At 38.7% G+C, this 18077-nt stretch overlaps 1 protein-coding gene across 1 annotated transcript in view; it reads left to right on the top strand.

Annotated features, from left to right (window-relative positions):
• Positions 1-18077, top strand: part of LOC127028902 (repetitive organellar protein-like) — a 63660-nt gene that overhangs the window by 22014 nt on the left and 23569 nt on the right. Inside the window, 12 exon segments of the mRNA XM_050914555.1 lie at positions 147-175; positions 278-344; positions 436-480; positions 5702-5787; positions 7433-8428; positions 9273-9511; positions 10368-10517; positions 12601-12634; positions 12861-12999; positions 14444-14657; positions 16860-17043; positions 17526-17672. Of these exon segments, the coding sequence (XP_050770512.1) occupies positions 147-175; positions 278-344; positions 436-480; positions 5702-5787; positions 7433-8428; positions 9273-9511; positions 10368-10517; positions 12601-12634; positions 12861-12999; positions 14444-14657; positions 16860-17043; positions 17526-17672 (2330 nt within the window).

Below are 18077 nucleotides of genomic sequence, written 5' to 3'. Positions count from 1 at the left end.
AGGTAAATTGAATGTTAGGTATCGTACTCTCAATGAAATAATGCTTGCAACTACTACTTAGTTGTAGAAACTACTGACGTTGAATCAAGTAAAAGATACCTTCAATTAAATAACATAATACTTCCCAAAACATTTTTCACCTCCAGGCTTTTTGGAGAAACCCAACAATTCCCAGGTAAGTGTTTGTTCATATCAGACTGACTACTTGTTCTGGTCATTAAATAGTACGTAGTTACTTTGAATTTGGTTTTTTATCATTGGATTGTGTCGTTCATAGCTGAAGACTCCCAAATCTGTTTTGGAAATGAATGAAACCTCTGCTAAAAAAAGGCAGCAGAAATCAGGTAATGTTCACTTCATGTGGTTCTGGGTTTAGCTTCGTAATCTTTCTGGATAGCAGTATTTAATAAAGCATCTGATTTATTTGTTTTGCAGATCTATTGGAGGAATTTGGTTTAGGAGATGCAGAGGATATTGAAGGTATTCATAATAGTCTCTTTCTTGTATTCTGTTAAGGACAGACACATTGTACTTGCAAATTTTTTCCTAATATTAAATTAATGGTTCTAGCAAGGTGTTCTGGGAGCAGAAGGTCTCCTGAAATATGCCTCTGTGCACGTGTGTGCTCTCTCCTCTAGTCTGCCATTCAACACTGTAAATACCCTTCCATGATGTAGGCTTCCTCCACCATACCTGCTGTCATCTTCCCTTTTCAGGCAGTCCTGAAGTTTGCTTTCCTTCCAGTTTCTCAAAAAACCCCTTCCTGATATTCTTGGTTCTCTGAGCATGTGCTGTTTCTGATTCCAGGCTAGGGATCTGCAAGCTAAGCTGTGCAGGAGCTGCAGGCGAGACAGAAAGGGTAATTCTTGGGCTCATGCTGTAGCTGTACTTAGCAGAAATTATTAGTTGCCTGGCTTTTCTCTACCTGTCTTGGCAGTTGTTTTGAAACATGTATCAAATACATTCCTCTGAGGCTTCCCTCTCTCCTTTCATGGAAACTGACCAGCAGGTTCAGAGGTAGGGGAAGGAAGTGGGGAAGAGAGACAGGGTGGAAGGAAATGACAGTGTCAGCATGTTGTCAGGAATTCTCTTTGGAAACAAGGCTAAAAGTGAAGCAGCTAGCTGGTCCACTGTCTATTGGAGAGATGTTATATGACCTTAATGGTTTTTCAGTTTTTGTTCTAATGTTTATTGATTTGCATATTTGTTAATGAGATGAGAAATGATTCCCCACTCAGGTTTTAGAGTTTCTACAATCAGCTATTGAAAATATAAACCAGAGAGAGGTGAACAGATATGTAGGCAAGTAGGTGAACTTGTAACTTCTAAGTATAGAATACAAATAGTTCTAAGTTCTTTGGCATCCTTGTTTTAGGGGGAAAAAAAAAAGTACTGTTGTTCTTTTGACAATAATAGAGATTAAACTTCTCTCTAGGAAAAATATCTCTCTCCTCCTCCTCTCGTTCTTCTCCTCCTCCTCCTCCTCTCGCTCTTCTCTCTCTCATGTATTCGCAATGGGTAAGCAACAACAGGTCCTCTTTTGCCCTTTATTTTGCGGTGATAGTGTTTTTGTAAGATGCATAAAGATTTATTAAAAGTTGTTCAGTTAAAACATGAGTTTTGGTTTTGTCTGTATTATACACTAATGTGAAATGTAGCCCCGTAGTGGACCAGTATGTTATAGTACAAACACAGAAAGGAAAGACTGCCTTTTCATAGCTCATTTCATGTCAGCTATTTTTCCTGTGTGTCTTTATTCATTTGTGTCATGTTGTTTTTTATCCATGTGTTATCTTGAAGATAAGGTGTTAAGAAGTACATGTGAAAATTTCTTTCAAACTTTTATGTTTGGATTTGGGTTTAAGCAATTTAGATTGCTTCAGCAAAGCATCATGATTCCTGTGGCACAAATATTTCAAACTCTAAAAGGGTTGAATGCCATCCTTCACAAGTTTATTTCATAAATCTGGAAAAGAGGTACAGTATCTTGCACAATTAAATGTTGAATGAGAGACGAAATTTCCCATTCTATTTACTTTGTTACTGACTCATAGTAATAACTTCTTAAAATCTATTTTTGGGTCAAAATTAAGTAGCGGTGTTCTCATGTTTTCTGTATAGAAGAGTAACTGCTTTACACTGTAATCTGCAAAAAGTCATTATGTAAGACAATTTATGAGGAGGGAAATCTCAGAAGGGAGAGGAGAGGTAAAGGATAATTGGAAAGAACACTGAAAGTCATGTTCCGATGCTAGCTAGAGAACAGGCAGAGTAAAAGGTGGGGGATTTGCATCTTTTGCATGCACAGGGATTTCTGTATATTTATATGTTAGGCACAAAGCCAGATTCATCTAACACCACTCCAGGTATCCGTTAATAAAAATAGTAAGTAATAGCTAGTAATAAATGACTGGCAAAAATACTGGAATTTAATTTACTCTGTGAATTTTTGACTTTTTTTTAAAATTTTTTTTTAAATGGCAGGCTCTTCAGAAGCTTCAGACTAGGGTTCTACCAGTGTTTTAACTAAAAATTTCTCCCTGTGCTGAAAGTGAAAAAGTCTTGACAATGAGGAGTCATCCCTCTTCCATAATGTTGACAGAAGCCAGTAATACAGAAAATAGACTCAAGAATTACTCCTCCAAGAAGAGAAGAAATTTTACTTGCAACAGCTAATGGGAGAAGTCCTTATTTTTTTTTAGTTTGTGTTTTTGAATTATTTTTCCCATGGCTGGAAAAATAATTACTGACTAGAGTTACTGACACCATGAGAACTGGAATTTTGCAGATGGAAGAACATTGTTGCCTTTCATCTTTCCTGCCTTTTTCCTTGTTCTGTGCCCATTGTACAGAAATTTCAAGATTGATTAAAACCTATGGAAATGAAATCTTATGGGCTCCAAAGATCCTAAAATCTTATCTAAAGAATGAGACTTCAGACTCAAATAGCTGCTACTCAAAACTTTACTGTTGACCATAATGGGAAGACTGAATAGGAGTTTGGGTTGCTTTTGATTATAGCAGTATGGCACCTAATTTTAAAGTGTCTGGACTCTGAAACAGAATCCACAACATTAAGACACCTACATACCCTGAACAGAGAATGTGAATTGCATATTTAGAAGGCCAGTACAAAACTCTGGGTGCTGGCAGGTCTGCTTTTATCCAGCTTTCAGGCAGATAAAGTCAACCAGAAAAGCTTATTCAGTCTGTGTTGTGCAGTATTCTTCAGGAAAGGTGTCGCAGCTCTCCTGCATTCACAAAATACTTAGTCTGTCTTTTAAGCAAAATTGTGGTGTCCATGTTACATGGTGGGAGTGATCACACATACCAAGTTGTGTGGTAGGAAGCTGCATGCATGTTGCAGTTTGTGACCTGAATGAATATTGATGAACATTGATGAAGTGACAGAAGAAATCTGGTAAGCGTACCTTTATGGAAACAGTGTAGGAGCAGTCCCATCTGTCTGAGAGATTGACCACCCCCTGCTATACTTGGGGTGGAGGGGCTTCTAGGAGTAGTAGAAACTTCGAGCACACTGGTGTGTCTAGACTCTTCTCCTTCTAGGAGACACTGTTACCACCCAAGAGGCTTATGTGCAAATTACCAACATACTGGGTGCCTGTCTGTGCCTAGTTCTGCTCTCTTGAGTTCTTTTCCTGTTGTTTTCTGAAAGGATGTTACAAATCAGTGTGATGTCTGTGCAGATACTTCTCTTGGATCTCATCAAGCTCCAGTGCTTCTGGCCACCCCTTCCAGTTGGCACTCCCAGAACTGTATGCTCAGTGAGAGAAGGACTTGCTGGTTCAAATTATCCAGCCACATTACAGTTCTAGTAAGAGGGACAAGGACCCATGTACAAAAACTATGCGTAACTATTGGAGGAAAGGAAGATGCTGATCTCCAAATTATGGAGGTTATTTGTATAGGAGCTAAGTGTTTACTTATTCCAAGCATCTTGGTATTGATAATTTATGACCCTCTCTACAGTACCTTCTATGGTGCTATCTACAAATGTTCCTTGACCACCAGCACATCTGTCCTCTATTTCTAATGCTGGTTGGAGCCTTCATCTGCACCAGCAAACAGCTTGGTATTGGGATATCTACAAGCATCAGTAAAGGCTAAATCTACTCTGTGATCTTGAAAAACAAGACAAAGGGAAAAATGCCTATTTTCCTTATAGAACATTATCCTTAGATAATCATTAATTATTGTTGTTGTTATTAATACTTGTCAGACTGTCTGAAATGCATCATAGTCATCAACAGATCATCATAACAAACCTGTGAAATAAGTGCTGTCAACCCAGTAATGACTAATGTGTGTTGGGAAATGCCTTGTCCTAAAATACCCAAAAAACAAATTTACAAAAAATCTAGGAAACTGCACCCACCAGTGATTGAAGTGGGAGGAGAAGGTTGTTACTTCACACTGTGTAACTTGAGGTTAGAATCAGCTTCTGGAGACCTATGTGACTGACTGAGGAGCTTAGGTTCCCAATTCAGATGTATGAGTTGTAACTCTAAGCTTGTATCTAATGTAATCCCCTTCAAGAAATGAAAGCTTGCAAAAGGAGTCATCTAAAGCAGAAAATGCCGAAAGTGAGTTTGGCCCTGTGACTCATTAATACTGGACCCTTTTGTATTTTTATGATGATACCTATTTTCTCCCTGTCTTGCTCACTTTTCTTGTAGGGAGACTATTGTGTCCCTCTTTAGCAGTGAAGCTTTATGTATAGAAAGGCTATTGCATAGAAACCATAGAATTATGGAGTGGGAAAGGAGGTGCAGAGTGTAAGGTGAAAAGCTTCCATCTCTGTTTTTAGATGCCACACCTGAGCTGCTGGCACTTGTTTCTTTCTGAATACTTGATACTTCAAAGTGTTCAGTGTGCCTTCCACACAAACAATGACAATGAGTTGCTGCTTCTAAATTGTATCTGGGACTATCTAGAGTCCAATTCTCAGATGTAACAGAGATTCAAGGTAGGCACCCCATAATGGGGAGCCCAGACTGAGTGACTGCTTCTGAGGAGTTTGTGACCTGTCCAATATTACTTAGAAATTCTGAGAGAAGAAAGGGTGGAATCCAGTTTTTGACAGTACAAGTGAAACATCCGGATCATGGGTTGTTTCTCAACATTTCACAAGCCCGTCTCTCATTCAGTGTCCCATCCATGTCTTCTGCAACAGATGAGGCAGCAGTTTGACTGAAATACTCAGTCCAGATCCATGTCTAGAGACAGATTTGTTTCATACATGGATTAAAGCTGGGGCCTTAAAGATTTCAAGCCTGTGATTTTGTTGTTCATGACTTTATGTGCACAACACATAGGGAAACTAAAATTGCTGGAGGAATGTAGCTAGTTACTGCATGGCACACTGTGACACAGAGAGAGAGATAGATATCATGCACCTTTAAGGAATAGGAATGGTTTGTTTGTGACCATTTATAGTGATTTTCAGCAAATTTCCTTTGTACATTAAAAAGTAAAATGCTCTGGAAGAAAGGAAACTCGCACAGATGCATCTTAAATCTGTATTATGATCATTTTCTCTCTAGGAGCTCACAAATTTGAGGGGATGTGTTATTTCGTGTTAAGATTTTTCTCACAAATATGATGATTCAAGATGCACTCTAGGTGTAAATAAGTAGTATGAAGTCATGCTGGTTATAAAAATACGTGTTTTTCACTGTAGGTGAGTACTCAGGATCTACCTTTCATATGTCGTCATCAGCTGAAAAAGAAGACATCAAGGATGCCATTGAAAATGATGGGGTGCGGGTATGTAAAACCAAATATTTTGAATTAGAGTCTGAATTGGTAAATTGTATTATACACTAAGGTAAAGAAAACTTACCAGTCAGTGAATAATGCTGAAGGGAGAGTCCTGTAGATGAAGGTTGTATTATAGTCTGAAGTGAAGTTGGATACAATCTTCTTAGGGTGGGCTAAGATCCTTGTCATTATGTTGGATACTTGCTGTTATACTGATTTGTTTCCAGCTGGTTTGCTCAAATTTTGACCAGTGTTTTTCCTTTTGTGTGGTGCTGAGAAACAGCACAGTCAAATGCATTTTTTTCCCTATGCAAAATGCACATTCAAGTGAAGAGGGAGATTTGTCTATAATATGCTGACCTGTTTGATTAAATGTGCCTGGTCTTCCTCTTTGTAAGAGAAAGATCAAACAAAAAAACTTGACATTTGGTGACCTTTCTGATGCTTTCCCTGCCTCTGCAAAATAAGCGCTTGTTTGGCCATGTTAATAACTGTTTGAAAAGGGTTTTTTTTCAGAGGGCATTCTAGAGAAGAATAAGGCAGGCATCCTGTTTGTGTTGGGCATACAGGACAGGGCTGGATAGAGGGGTCTGTAGTCTTCTGTAACACCTCAAGGGACAGTGGAGTAAATTATTTCCACCCCACACCCAGGCACCATGAAAGAGGGACATGCTTAATTTTAACAGGCAGAGCACACAACTTAAGCCTATTGGAAGGTGGTAGTAGTGGAGTGGAGAGGCTGAGACAGATGGTGGCTGGCTGAGGTGCTCCTTCCCTGTTCTGAAAGGAGGAACTTTTGCAGAGGGAGAAAAGGGCCTGGCTAACAAGAAAGAGTGAGGAGTTGGATGGTCGTAGCTCATTGGGACACCAAGGCTGCAGGTCCTATTTAGAAGGGACCACAAGCTAAGGAGGCATGTTGGGAGGAGTGTGACACATGACAGGAGTAGTCAGGACTGTTGAAGAACAGAGCATGGGGTCAGGGACTTGAGGAGACTGGGTGGGGTTGAGGCATGGTATGGTTTTCGTACAAGCTTGGGTTCCTGATTTTTGGGATAAGGGAAAGAATGGACAAGTTTCCCTAATAAATGCTTTTCTCTGGAGCTTGGAATGGAATTTAATATTTCTGAGTCTTGAGTGAAGACATAGTCCTAACTTAGCCAATACTCCTTGTGGTGGACAGTAAAAGCTTGTCGTGTTCATTCACGTTGTATTAACTCAGCTGGCAGGGGACTGTAAAATGCCAGACAGTAGAGACTGATGGAGGAAGGAGAGTGGGAAAACATAGGCAGTTGTAATGAAAAATGGTATTAAAGCAATAAAAAGTGAAAAAAAAAGTTGCTTTGTGACAAATACCACCAGTTACAGAAAGTAGGCAGGCTAAAAGGTAAAAGCAACCCTAATGTCCAGACAAATCTAATGCAAGAAAAACTGTTGTCTCTCAAGTAAGTCCTTCTGTTTTTAAGAAAATGATGATTCAGTGCGTCTTTAATTTAGTATCCCTTGATTTTTTTATTATAAACAATTGCTTTCAAAATGTCTTATTTCTATTATTTCTGTTATATGATAGGATGAGTTTGCAACAGAAATTACCTAGATTAACTGTAACTTCCTTTTTCTTGGTAATCTTTCTGTCTGTACCTGCTTACTTAAGGATAAATATATTTTAGAAACTACCAACTTGATAGAAAAAGCAGCACGTGAAAATCAGACTGACAAAGCAGAAATTTCACATCAGGAAGCCGTAGCAGAAAATAAGGAATCGCACCGTGCTGACAAGCAGTTAACTCCAAAACCTTGGGAAGAAAGATATGAAAGAATGTGGGTTGAAAATGAGAAAAGGGAATTGAAAACAAATTTTAAAAACATTACAGCAGAGCTGAAGCAGCTGTTCGGTGAAATTAATGAAAATGGGAAAACTACTTCCCTTGTGGAAGAAATGTCAGAAGATGGCTTCAGTGAAGAATTGAAGAGTTCTCGTGTTGTTTCGTCTCATGCAACAGAATCAAGGAATAAGTTAGAAAGTAAAGGTGAATTTGGAGATATTAAACTTATGCTAGGTGGAAAAGAACCCAAAATGGAAATTGTAATTCCGAGTCTTGGTGTCCTTCCTGATCAAAATAACTTAAATGCAAACGTGGAAGATACCTGGAGTACAGATGATGAAGATAGCACAAACAAAAAAGATAATACAAAGGTGCCTCTAGCAAAAGGAGAGGAAAAGAAAATGCCTCCTATGGAAATGGAAGAGAATGAAAATGGAAGTAGTAGAAAAGTAGAGGAAAGTCCAGAATACTCTCTGAGACATAGCTTAAAAACAAGTATTTTGGATGATGTTTCTAATATTCTTCCTAAAATAAGACCTGTTTCTACAAGTGATGAAAATGCACTTTTTGTAACAGAAAGGAAACTTGGAAAAGACTCTGGATTTAATGATGATGTTCCCAGGGACTGCCTTATCAACAATAATAAAATAGGAGAAACAGAAATTTACAGTCTTTTTGCAGATGCTCAGCAATCGTGTGGCATGCTGAAAAGGAATCTTGATGAAGAACTAAAACAAGATATGGAAAGATTTAAGAGTAAGGTAGGAATGCTGCAAATAGTATTCCTGGCTTTGGAGAAAGAGAAAGTACAGCTGCAAAAAGAGGTAGAAGTTCACCTGCTAATCCTTATTCTTTAGCTTTTCTCCATATCAATGGTCCTGTTCACTTTAGCTATTCATCATTAAGGGAAGGTGCTTTGTGCAAATTGGTTTTTGTTTTAATGGAAATACATTACTTCTGAATAAAGAGAGCAGTGGAGACTTGTCCTTTTCCCCATTATGTAATTAGAAGGTTTTTGGAAAACACAATGCATTATTGTTCCAGTTTAACGATAGGTGGCACTCAGCTCCAGTGTAAGTAGTTATCACTTCATTGCCATAAAAAGAAATGTACGCAGTTACATCAGTTCTGATTCTGAATCAAAGAATGAAAATAGCTTCTGAACAGGGTCTTGACTAATCTGTTCATTTGCTGTGATTTCTGCATGGTGTGTCTTCATTGCCCTTCACTAAAATTCCTGTTTGCTGTGAAACCATTTCTGCTTGTGCGTTTGGGATCTCTCCCTCCCCCCCAAGGAAGCAGTAGCCCAGCACACTTGATTTTTTTGTGTGTTTTTACAACTAACATTGTGCAGTCCTTCTAACTCTTTGTCCATCAGTAATGCTTTCACTTTTTTGTTATTCCTGCTTTAAGATACACTATTGTTTTCTTTCTAAGGGCTACATTGTTGTTATATCTTTAACCATGAGTGAATTCAAAGTACTTTCAATGACTTGATATACTTTGTAGTGTAATTTGGTGACAATGGTTCTCTCTATGAATTAAATCTTTTTTTTTTTCATTTTACATGATTTCAGAGGTAAACCCTGAATTATTCAGTCTTGGATATGATGTTTCTCTCTTCTAGAAATACTAAGAAATATATGAAGCTTAACTTTCTTTTTGTAGGTTGAGAAGGAAAAAAGCAAACAAAGATGTTTCAAAACGCAGGAGGTGGCAAAACAGGAAGATCTTGATAAATTGAATACACCAGCTCGCAACGTTACTAATCAGCAAATGAAACAAAAGCTTACTCTAAGGAAGAATGACTGTTTGAAAATGGAAGATGAAAACAATATAGAAGAAAAAGACAAAAAGAGTTTTTCATCTGAGGAGAGATCAAAATTGATTAAATTGCCGATGAAAGGGTAAACTAAGGAAATAATCTCTAATTCTTATTTGTAGTACTACTTAATTATCTTTTAGATTTTATAATATTGTAGTAGTTGAAGTATGTTCCTCAATGCTGAAAGCCATACTGAGTAGTCCACTGATTCTCAAACATTTAAGAAAAAAAATTTTCATTAGGAAAAACTAAGCTCATAATGGAGGTTCAAATTTATTGCCTGCTTTAAAAAAAGAAAAGGGGGGGGGGGAAGAGAAACCAAATCCCTGTGGATTTCCTTGTCAATACTAGGCAAAATGCATCTTCAAAACTGGAGTTGAAGACTGGAAAAAAACAGCTATTTTTATAGGAAATGACCATCCAGAAAAGAAAAGTAGAAACTTGCAGTTTACTTTGCTTTCTCCCTTTTCTAGGTGATTTTGGTGATGTTCACGCAGTTAGTGTTTTCCTTTTCATTAACTTCAGATCCTCTTTGTCAGCAAAAGGGGAAAGATGATATTACCAAACCAATCTCAAAAGTTTGAAGAAGGCACAGATATTTTTATGTAACCCTAAGCAGGAGTTTTTTCCTGTCTGTCCTTCAGGGGAATCTCTGCTCTAGATAATTCCTCTAATGGGGTTATTAGATGTGTTCCAGCTTACCTGAATCTACCTCAGATTTCATGTTTCCCCTTCATTCGTAGGGGAAGGTTTTTAAATACTTTGGTATCTTCCAGGATCTTTGGAGTCAAGTCTGTGTTTTGTAATAAATATTTTTAATCTCAGTTGTTGCTGGACATCATCTTAAGTATGTCTGTTTCACAGAAATATTTTATGTAAAGCTACTCAATTGGTGGTTTTTGTTTGGTTGGTTTTTTTTTTCTTTCTGTTTAATGTAGTAAATTTGCCCTGAATGCCAAAGTTGCAAAGAAAAATGAAAGACAGACTTCAAAGCAGAAGGCTAATCAGCAGATGAGCTCTTCCAGTGGGAATAATTTTCAAGTACTGGATGACAGCACTTTCAGTGAAACATCTCAAGATGAAGGAAGGTACTGAATATAAGGAACGTTATAAATAAAATTTACTTAATGATAAAAATTGACCTGAAAGCTAAAGGTAAGTTTTGTAAACCTGATGTGTACAATTATTCTTATTCTTTCATGTGACAGTACTACCTGATGCCCTTTGTGTTCAAAAACACTTACTTTTTGCTTAGAGTGCTTTGAACATACAAGCAAAGTTAAGGATAAGGTCAGATATGCACAAATTCTGTGCTACCTGAGTGTGTGCATGCACGTAAATATATATATTTTATATTTTTAAAAAGGGAGAGGAAAGACTTATAAAAGGGCAAAATTACTCTTTCACTGCAGGCATCTCAGTTTTGTCTGCTTTCTTCCCCCCACCCCACCCCAGCTGTGTCTCCTCCCAACTTCTTGCCCACTCCGAACTTACTTGTACAAGCACTGTTGAGCAATAGCTAAAACATTGGTGTGTTCTTGTGGTGGGTTGACACTGGCTGGATGCCAGGTGCCCACCAAAGCCGCTCTATCATTCCCCTCCTCAGCTGGACAGGGGAGAGAAAATATAATGAAAGGCTCATGGGTCGAGATAAGGACAGGAAGATCACTCAGCAATTACCGTCATGGGCAAAACAGACTCGACTTGGGGGGAAAAAAAAATAAAATAATTTATTAACAATCAAATCAGAGTAGGGTAGTGAGAAATAAAACCAAATCTTAAAAACACCTTTTCCCCCACCCCTCCCTTCTTCCCAGGCTTAACTTCACTCCTGATTTTCTCTACCTCCTCCCCCTGAGCGGCGCAGGGGAACAGGGAATGGGGGTTGCAGTCAGTTCATCACACGTTGTTTCTGCCGCTCCTTCCTCCTCAGGGGGAGGACTCCTCACACTCTTCCCCTGCTTCAGCATGGGGTCCCTCCCACAGGAGACAGTCCTCCACAAACTTCTCCAACGTGAGTCCTTCCCACGGGCTGCAGTTCTTCATGAACTGCTCCAGTGTGGGTTCTTTCCACAGGGTGCAGTCCTTCAGGAACAGACTGCTCCAGCATGGGTCCCCCAGGGGGGCACAAGTCCTGCCAGCAGACCTGCTCCAGCCTGGGCTCCTCTCTCCATGGGTCCATAGGTCCTGCCATGAGCCTGCTCCAGTGTGGGCTTCCCATGGGGTCACAGCCTCCTTCGGGTGCATCCACCTGCTCTGGCGTGGGTTCCTCCATGGGCTGCAGGTGGATATCTGCTCCACTGTGGACCTCCATGGGCTGCAGGGGGACAGCCTGCCTCACCATGGTCTTCACCACGGGCTGCAGGGGAATCTCTGCTCTGGTGCCTGGAGCACCTCCTCCCCCTCCTTCTTCACTGACCTTGGTGTCTGCAGAGCTGTTTGTCTCACATATTCTCACTCCTCTCTCTGGCTGCAGTTACGGTTGTGCAGCAGGTTTTTTCCCCCTTCTTAAATATGCTATCCCAGAGGCGCTACCACCGTCGCTGATGGGCTCGGCCTTGGCCAGCGGCGGGTCCATCTTGGAGCCAGCTGGCATTGGCTCTGTCAGACATAGGGGAAGCTTCTAGCAGCTTCTCACAGAAGCCACCCCTGTAGCCTCCCTGCTACCAAAACCTTGCCACGCAAACCCAATAGTTATCAATGCTGTTTTGGTCAGAAATCTAACACACAGCCCTGTGTGGGCTGCTATGACAAAAATTGACTCCATCCCAGCCAGGCCCAGTACACTAGAGAATCCAAAATCATGGTTCTTTGACCTGTAAGAAAAGGATTCTCTATACTCAAGAGAGCTAAACCTCTAGTATTAAACAGGGAATGCACATAACTGTATCTGTATATCCATGTATCTGTAGCTGTAAGATTCCTATCATTGTGAGTGAAGTGCAGAGAACAGTTATTTCACCTATTTGCTTAATATCTTGTGGAAAAACTAGCCTTCCAATAGACATAATAGTACACAAATTTTTTTCAGTCTTCAACTACATCTAACAAAATTCTTATATTAAATTTTAGTTTAATTCACTTGTGAAATTAAGTTTTCAGAGCAACTTTAAATATTATTCATAATGCAATATAAGCATTCCAGTACTGAAATATATTTCTGTTTTCCAGACCTGCAGCAAAAACAAGGAGTGAAAAGAACAAGGTACTGTAAAATTAGTTTCTTGATAGTTTGTATCAGCTTTTAATCACTTGAATGGGAACAGTGTTTATGTAGTGATCAACTAGATGCACAAATTGCTGCTAGTATGCAACTTTATCATATTTGAGCCAAATCTATGGACTGTGAATGTGAGAATGAGTGATTCATGCATTTGTAATGATCTGTAATACTATATAGTTGTATACAGAAAATACTGTATTGTTTGTAGGTCAGTATCCAAATGGATGTAACTGATGACCTTGACTTAACTCAGTCATCTGACACAGCTTCGGAGGATGTTGAATTACCAACTTCAACCTACAAAGAGGCTATGTTGCTATTAGAACAGCTTAGTGTGGATCATACAGGTAAGTTTTCAAGTCACTTTGTCTTCAGCTGTTATGAGTTCCTCTTTTAAAACATGATTTCTTTGTATGCACTCCTAGGTATTTTAGTTTTCTATTTTGATCTAATATTTCTTTATGATCAGAGATCCCCCTCAAGATGTGAAATTCATCTCACCTAACCTTAGATGTCTGTCTGTATTGTCAGCAAACGTGCCTTACTTCATCATTGGTTCTCTGTCTAGTCAGAGCTGGAGAAGCAGGTTCTTGCAAAGTACAGTTCAGCACCTTCTAATGTAGTCATCAAAAGTTAGTAAGATAGATCTTCTTTTTCCTCTTTGTATCCTCCCAATAAGTAATGACAAATAGTGCAGCAAAATAACAGCTTTGCTTAAAAATATATATATAATCGACTGTTATAAGATGCTTGTATATAGGCACATAGCATTATAGAAACATAAGCATCACTTACTATGTCTATTAAACTATGCTAAAATTTCATTAGGCAAATGTGGCTTAACCTGAGCTAAAGGCCAAACTCCCACCCAGTTGCTCTCTCACTGCCCCTCCTCAACAGGACAAAATAAGATGAAAAAGCTTGAGGATCAATATAAAGGCAGGGCTGTCACCTACCAGTTACTGTCACAGGCAAAACAGACTCCACTTGGGGAAACTTAACTTAATTTGTTACCAATTAAAATAGATTTGGATAGTAAGAAACAAAGACAAAAAAATTAAAAGACCACCTCCCCACTGCCCCCATCTCAGGTTCAACTTCACTCCCAACTCCTCTACTCCTTCCCAAGCAGCGCAGGAAGGATGGGGTCTGCAGTCAGGACATAGTAGTTTCCATCTGCCGCTCCTTCTTCTTCACACCTTTCCCTTGCTCCAGCATGAGTCCTTCCATGGGCTGCAGTCCTTCAGCGAAAATCTGCTCCAGCCTGGGCTCTTCGTGGGCCGCAGGTCCTTCAGGAAATATCCACCTGCTCTGGCATGGAGTCCTCCACAGCTCTGCATTGTAGATATCTGCTCCAGCATGGTCCTTTCCAGGGGCTACAGGGAAACACCTGCTCCACTGTGGTGTCTCCATGGGCTCAGGGGAATCTCTACTCTAGCACCTGGAGCACCTCCTTCCCCTCCTTCTTCACTAACCGTGGTGTTCACAGGGCTGTTTCTCACACTCTTTTGCCCTTTTCCTCCTCTTTTGCCCTTTTTCTAAATATGTTTTCCCTGAGGTACCACCAGCATGGCTGAGAGGCTCAGCTGTGCCCTGCAGTGGGTCTGTTGGAAGCGGCTGTGTCCACGGGCAGCTCTGGCCTCTTCTCACACTGACCTCCCCACTATCTGCAGTCTTCCCACTACCAAAACCTTGCCACCTACACTCAATACAGCGAAGCATTAAATAATTTATACATTGCAAAGTGTTTGTGCATATGTGCAGCTTTGTGTCTTTTCTATCTCAAAATAGGTTCTGCTATTTTGTTGAAAATTCAAAACATACTTCTTGAATATGAACAGATAATAGAACGTGAAAAAAATCGGTATACAGCTGTCTGGAGAGAAGTAAGGAAATTGGAAAGTGAAAAGGAGGAGTCACAATTAATAGCGGAAGAGACTCAAGATTTGAAAACCATATTGGCTCACCAAGAAGTGGAATGGAAAAGTGATATCCAAAGCCTTAAGTATGTAACCTTGCATTCTGATAATGTACGTTATCCTGTCAGTGTTCATGCTGCAGAAGATGCTGATTGTACAGGTGATAGGATGAGAAGTTTCTAGACTTTTGCGCTTGGGTTTTTTGAATCCCATGGGCAAGCCATGCTATAAGAGACATAATGTCAAAGGGGAGAAAAACTGCCTGGATATTAGCTTCATGTAAAATCTTCTAGGTATTGTTTTAACTCTCTCTTCTTTTTTTTTTCTTTTTTTTTTTTTTAATAGCAAGAGAAGAGAACAAAGAGTAGGTTTGGGAAAATAAGATTTATAAGGGTTTTATAAGATTAGTATTTTGTGGATTTTGTCTTTGCAGCTTCTGTTGGTGTATAATATTAGGAATTCTGGTAACTCCACAGAATGCAACTCAAAACAGAGCTTAGAGCATTTGTTTGCTTGTTTATCTATTTGAAAGAAAATCAGATTCGGGATTGCCTCTTTCCCCATACTCCTGAGCTAGACCTGGATGGTGTGAGGTTTTTAATCACGGTTCACATCACTTCAGACAAGAGTGGCAAGCAGGCACTATATGAAATTCAGCAAGAATAAATGCAAAGCCCTGCACTTGGGAAGGAACGTCCCCTTGTGATGATGTACTGTGGGATGGCCTGGCTGGGGAGCTTGCTGAGAAGGCCCTGGCGGTCTTGGCAGAGAGCAAGCTCAACATGAGCCAGCATGAGCTGGCAGCTGAAAAGGCCAATGGCATTCTGGGCTGCGTTAAGAGCAGCAGAGCCAGGAGATTGACGGGAGTGATCATCCACCCCTACTCAGCACTTGCTGAACTGTGTATAGAGCACTGGGTCCAATCTTTGGCCTCTCAGTACAAGAGAGATCTTAATCGATATGTGTGAGTTCAGCAGAGAGCTACCAAGCTGGTCAGGGAGCAGGAGCACCAGCCCTGTGAGGAGAAGTTGAGGGAACTGAGCTTTGAGGAGTTGTGCCTCCCAGTATGTGGAAGGGGATTATGAGGAAGACAAAGCCAGTCCCAACTTGGCCTGGATTTGACTCCAACCGTTTTTCAAATTCTCAAATATCTATTGATTACAAAGAATTAATATTTTCATTCTAAATAAATTCTCAAAGCAATGTTAACTTTACACTTATAAAAGCTATGCTTTTTATGAAATTACACTAAAAATTGTATGTGAAGCTTTTTCCTTGCAATATAAACCATTCAAATACAAATGTTACTGTCAATCTTTTGCATAATTGATTAGTGGTTGCTGATACTTATTTTGCAGAATTTCTAAAGCAGATGTTCAATTGGCAGCTCTTTCCTTATGTTAATACTTAACTTTTTTCTTGTTAAGCATTGCAAGGATATCAGAAAAAATATTCAAAATAATTATCAAACATAAAACTGCTTTCTTGTTTGGGTACCGTGGATACACCATGGACCATTTTTTACCATGTTGGTGCTTATTGCTGATTGTTTCAGCTAGTAAAGAAGTTGACATTCCCTAAGGCTTTCATTATAAATTAGCTTCAAAATTAAATCGCTTTTGTTTCTCCCAGATGTAGATCCACTGAGTTTTAAAACTATTTTTAATCGTATTAAGCTTAAACCCTATGCATTTCTAAATCTATTTTTGAACACCAACCTCATTCTTGAGTAAACAGAAACTGTTTGCTCTTTCTATGGTCAGCAGTTGTTTTAGACTTACAGAAGGCTTGCTAAACAATTGTTGGGTCTGTCATAGATAAGTGGTGTGCTGCTTCATCAGTATTACTTGCAGTCACTGAATCCGTAATATGTAGGCAATGCTCAGCATATTAAGAAAATGTATATTAATCATAGTAAAAGTTTATGATGCTTTGATCTGATAAGACAACGAACTCCTTTTGAATGAAGTGTCTGTAATATGAAGATGATTTTTTTTTTTTTTAAGAATTATAGAAATGTGCATACTACTGTGTATTTACCTATGTAAACTTACTTAGAAATAAATGATAAATCACTCAACGGTTTATTTCCGTATCTTGTATGACTGATACCATGGATAATGGACTGAAGTTAGAATTCTTTAAAAAGTTAAAAATTACAGTAAAATTATGAAATCTGAAAAGATTTAACATTTTCATGGTTTAAGTTGTCTCTGCAAGTTCATAATGTGGAATATTTACTTTATATATCAGTGCTTTAGTTTCTCAAATATTCTGTTAAATCCCAGATTTACTTTGAAACAAGAAGAGGAAAAGAGGCTCAGAGTAGAAACACTATATGAGAAAACAAGAGAAAAACTAAGAAGGAAAGAAGATCAATATTGTAAAGAGATGGAGGAGAAACAGCAACTTGAGTTACACTCAAGGAATTTAGAAATGGAATTAATAACAATGAGAAAGCTCTTGAAACAGGTATATAAAATAATGAGTTAAGCACTTGTCATCTTATTTGCTGATTCTGTTTAATTGGCATTGTATTCCAGTATGCCTAAAGGAGGAGGTACTTTGCTCATAGAAGAGGCATTGGATAACTATTGCCAAATTTTGAGGACAGCTGAGAACAGTTGGTTCACAAGTGGTCTGGTTGTTTTGGTTTGGGGTTTTTTTGTTGTTGTTTTCTGTGCAAGTTCATGATTCCTTTTCTCCTTTTTCAAAATTTAGGTTTCATTTGTATTTCAGGCAAAGCCTGACTTTGATTTATTTTTATAAATTACTACAAAACATTCTGTATTTCTTCTTAATTTTTCAGAAGAAAATTAAAATTTATTATTTATAGATGGATTATCATAACTGTGGGGAAGCAAAAATATTTGAAAGAATACAGAGGATAATGGGAAGATATTGCTAGCTCTGATTTTTCTCAAGATGCAAGTAGTTTAATTGTATTACTGTAGGTTGAAGAAGAGCGTGATGAAACACAGAGACAGCTCTCTCAGGAAAAGAGTGCCCGAGCCCTGCAAGAAGGAATTTTGAACAATCACCTTTGGAGACAGAAGGAACTAGAAGAAGAGACAAGAAGAACTATAGGAAAAAGTTCAGAGGTAAGCAGATTTTTTTCTAATTAATTAAATTTCACCATGTTTGTTCTAAAGTCATAATAAATTTTACATAATTTTTTTATGTAAAAAATAAATTTTTTCTTGATGGATTATTTAGTTTACCAATGTAACTTAACTGTGTAAATACCTTTTCTGTTTTCCGTTACATCTTTAAAAGTCCTGGAAAGGAGCATCGGTCCTGTGTGTACCTGAATTGCATGTGCAAGTAGGAAACTAATAGAAGACACTATTTACCCCATTTCTTAAGCTATCTGTTATTTTTCATTTGATAGACATTATATCATCATTTTTTAAGGTTTTTAGCAGTGAAACACCTAGCTACGTCAAGGTTGACCAGGAATAAAGTTGTTTGACGCTCACTCTTTGTGTTCCCATTACTTGTTTTTT

The sequence above is a fragment of the Gymnogyps californianus genome, chromosome 1, assembly GCF_018139145.2.
Source record: "Gymnogyps californianus isolate 813 chromosome 1, ASM1813914v2, whole genome shotgun sequence".
Taxonomy (NCBI): Eukaryota; Metazoa; Chordata; class Aves; order Accipitriformes; family Cathartidae; genus Gymnogyps; species Gymnogyps californianus.
This window is presented reverse-complemented; position numbering and strand designations above follow the sequence as displayed.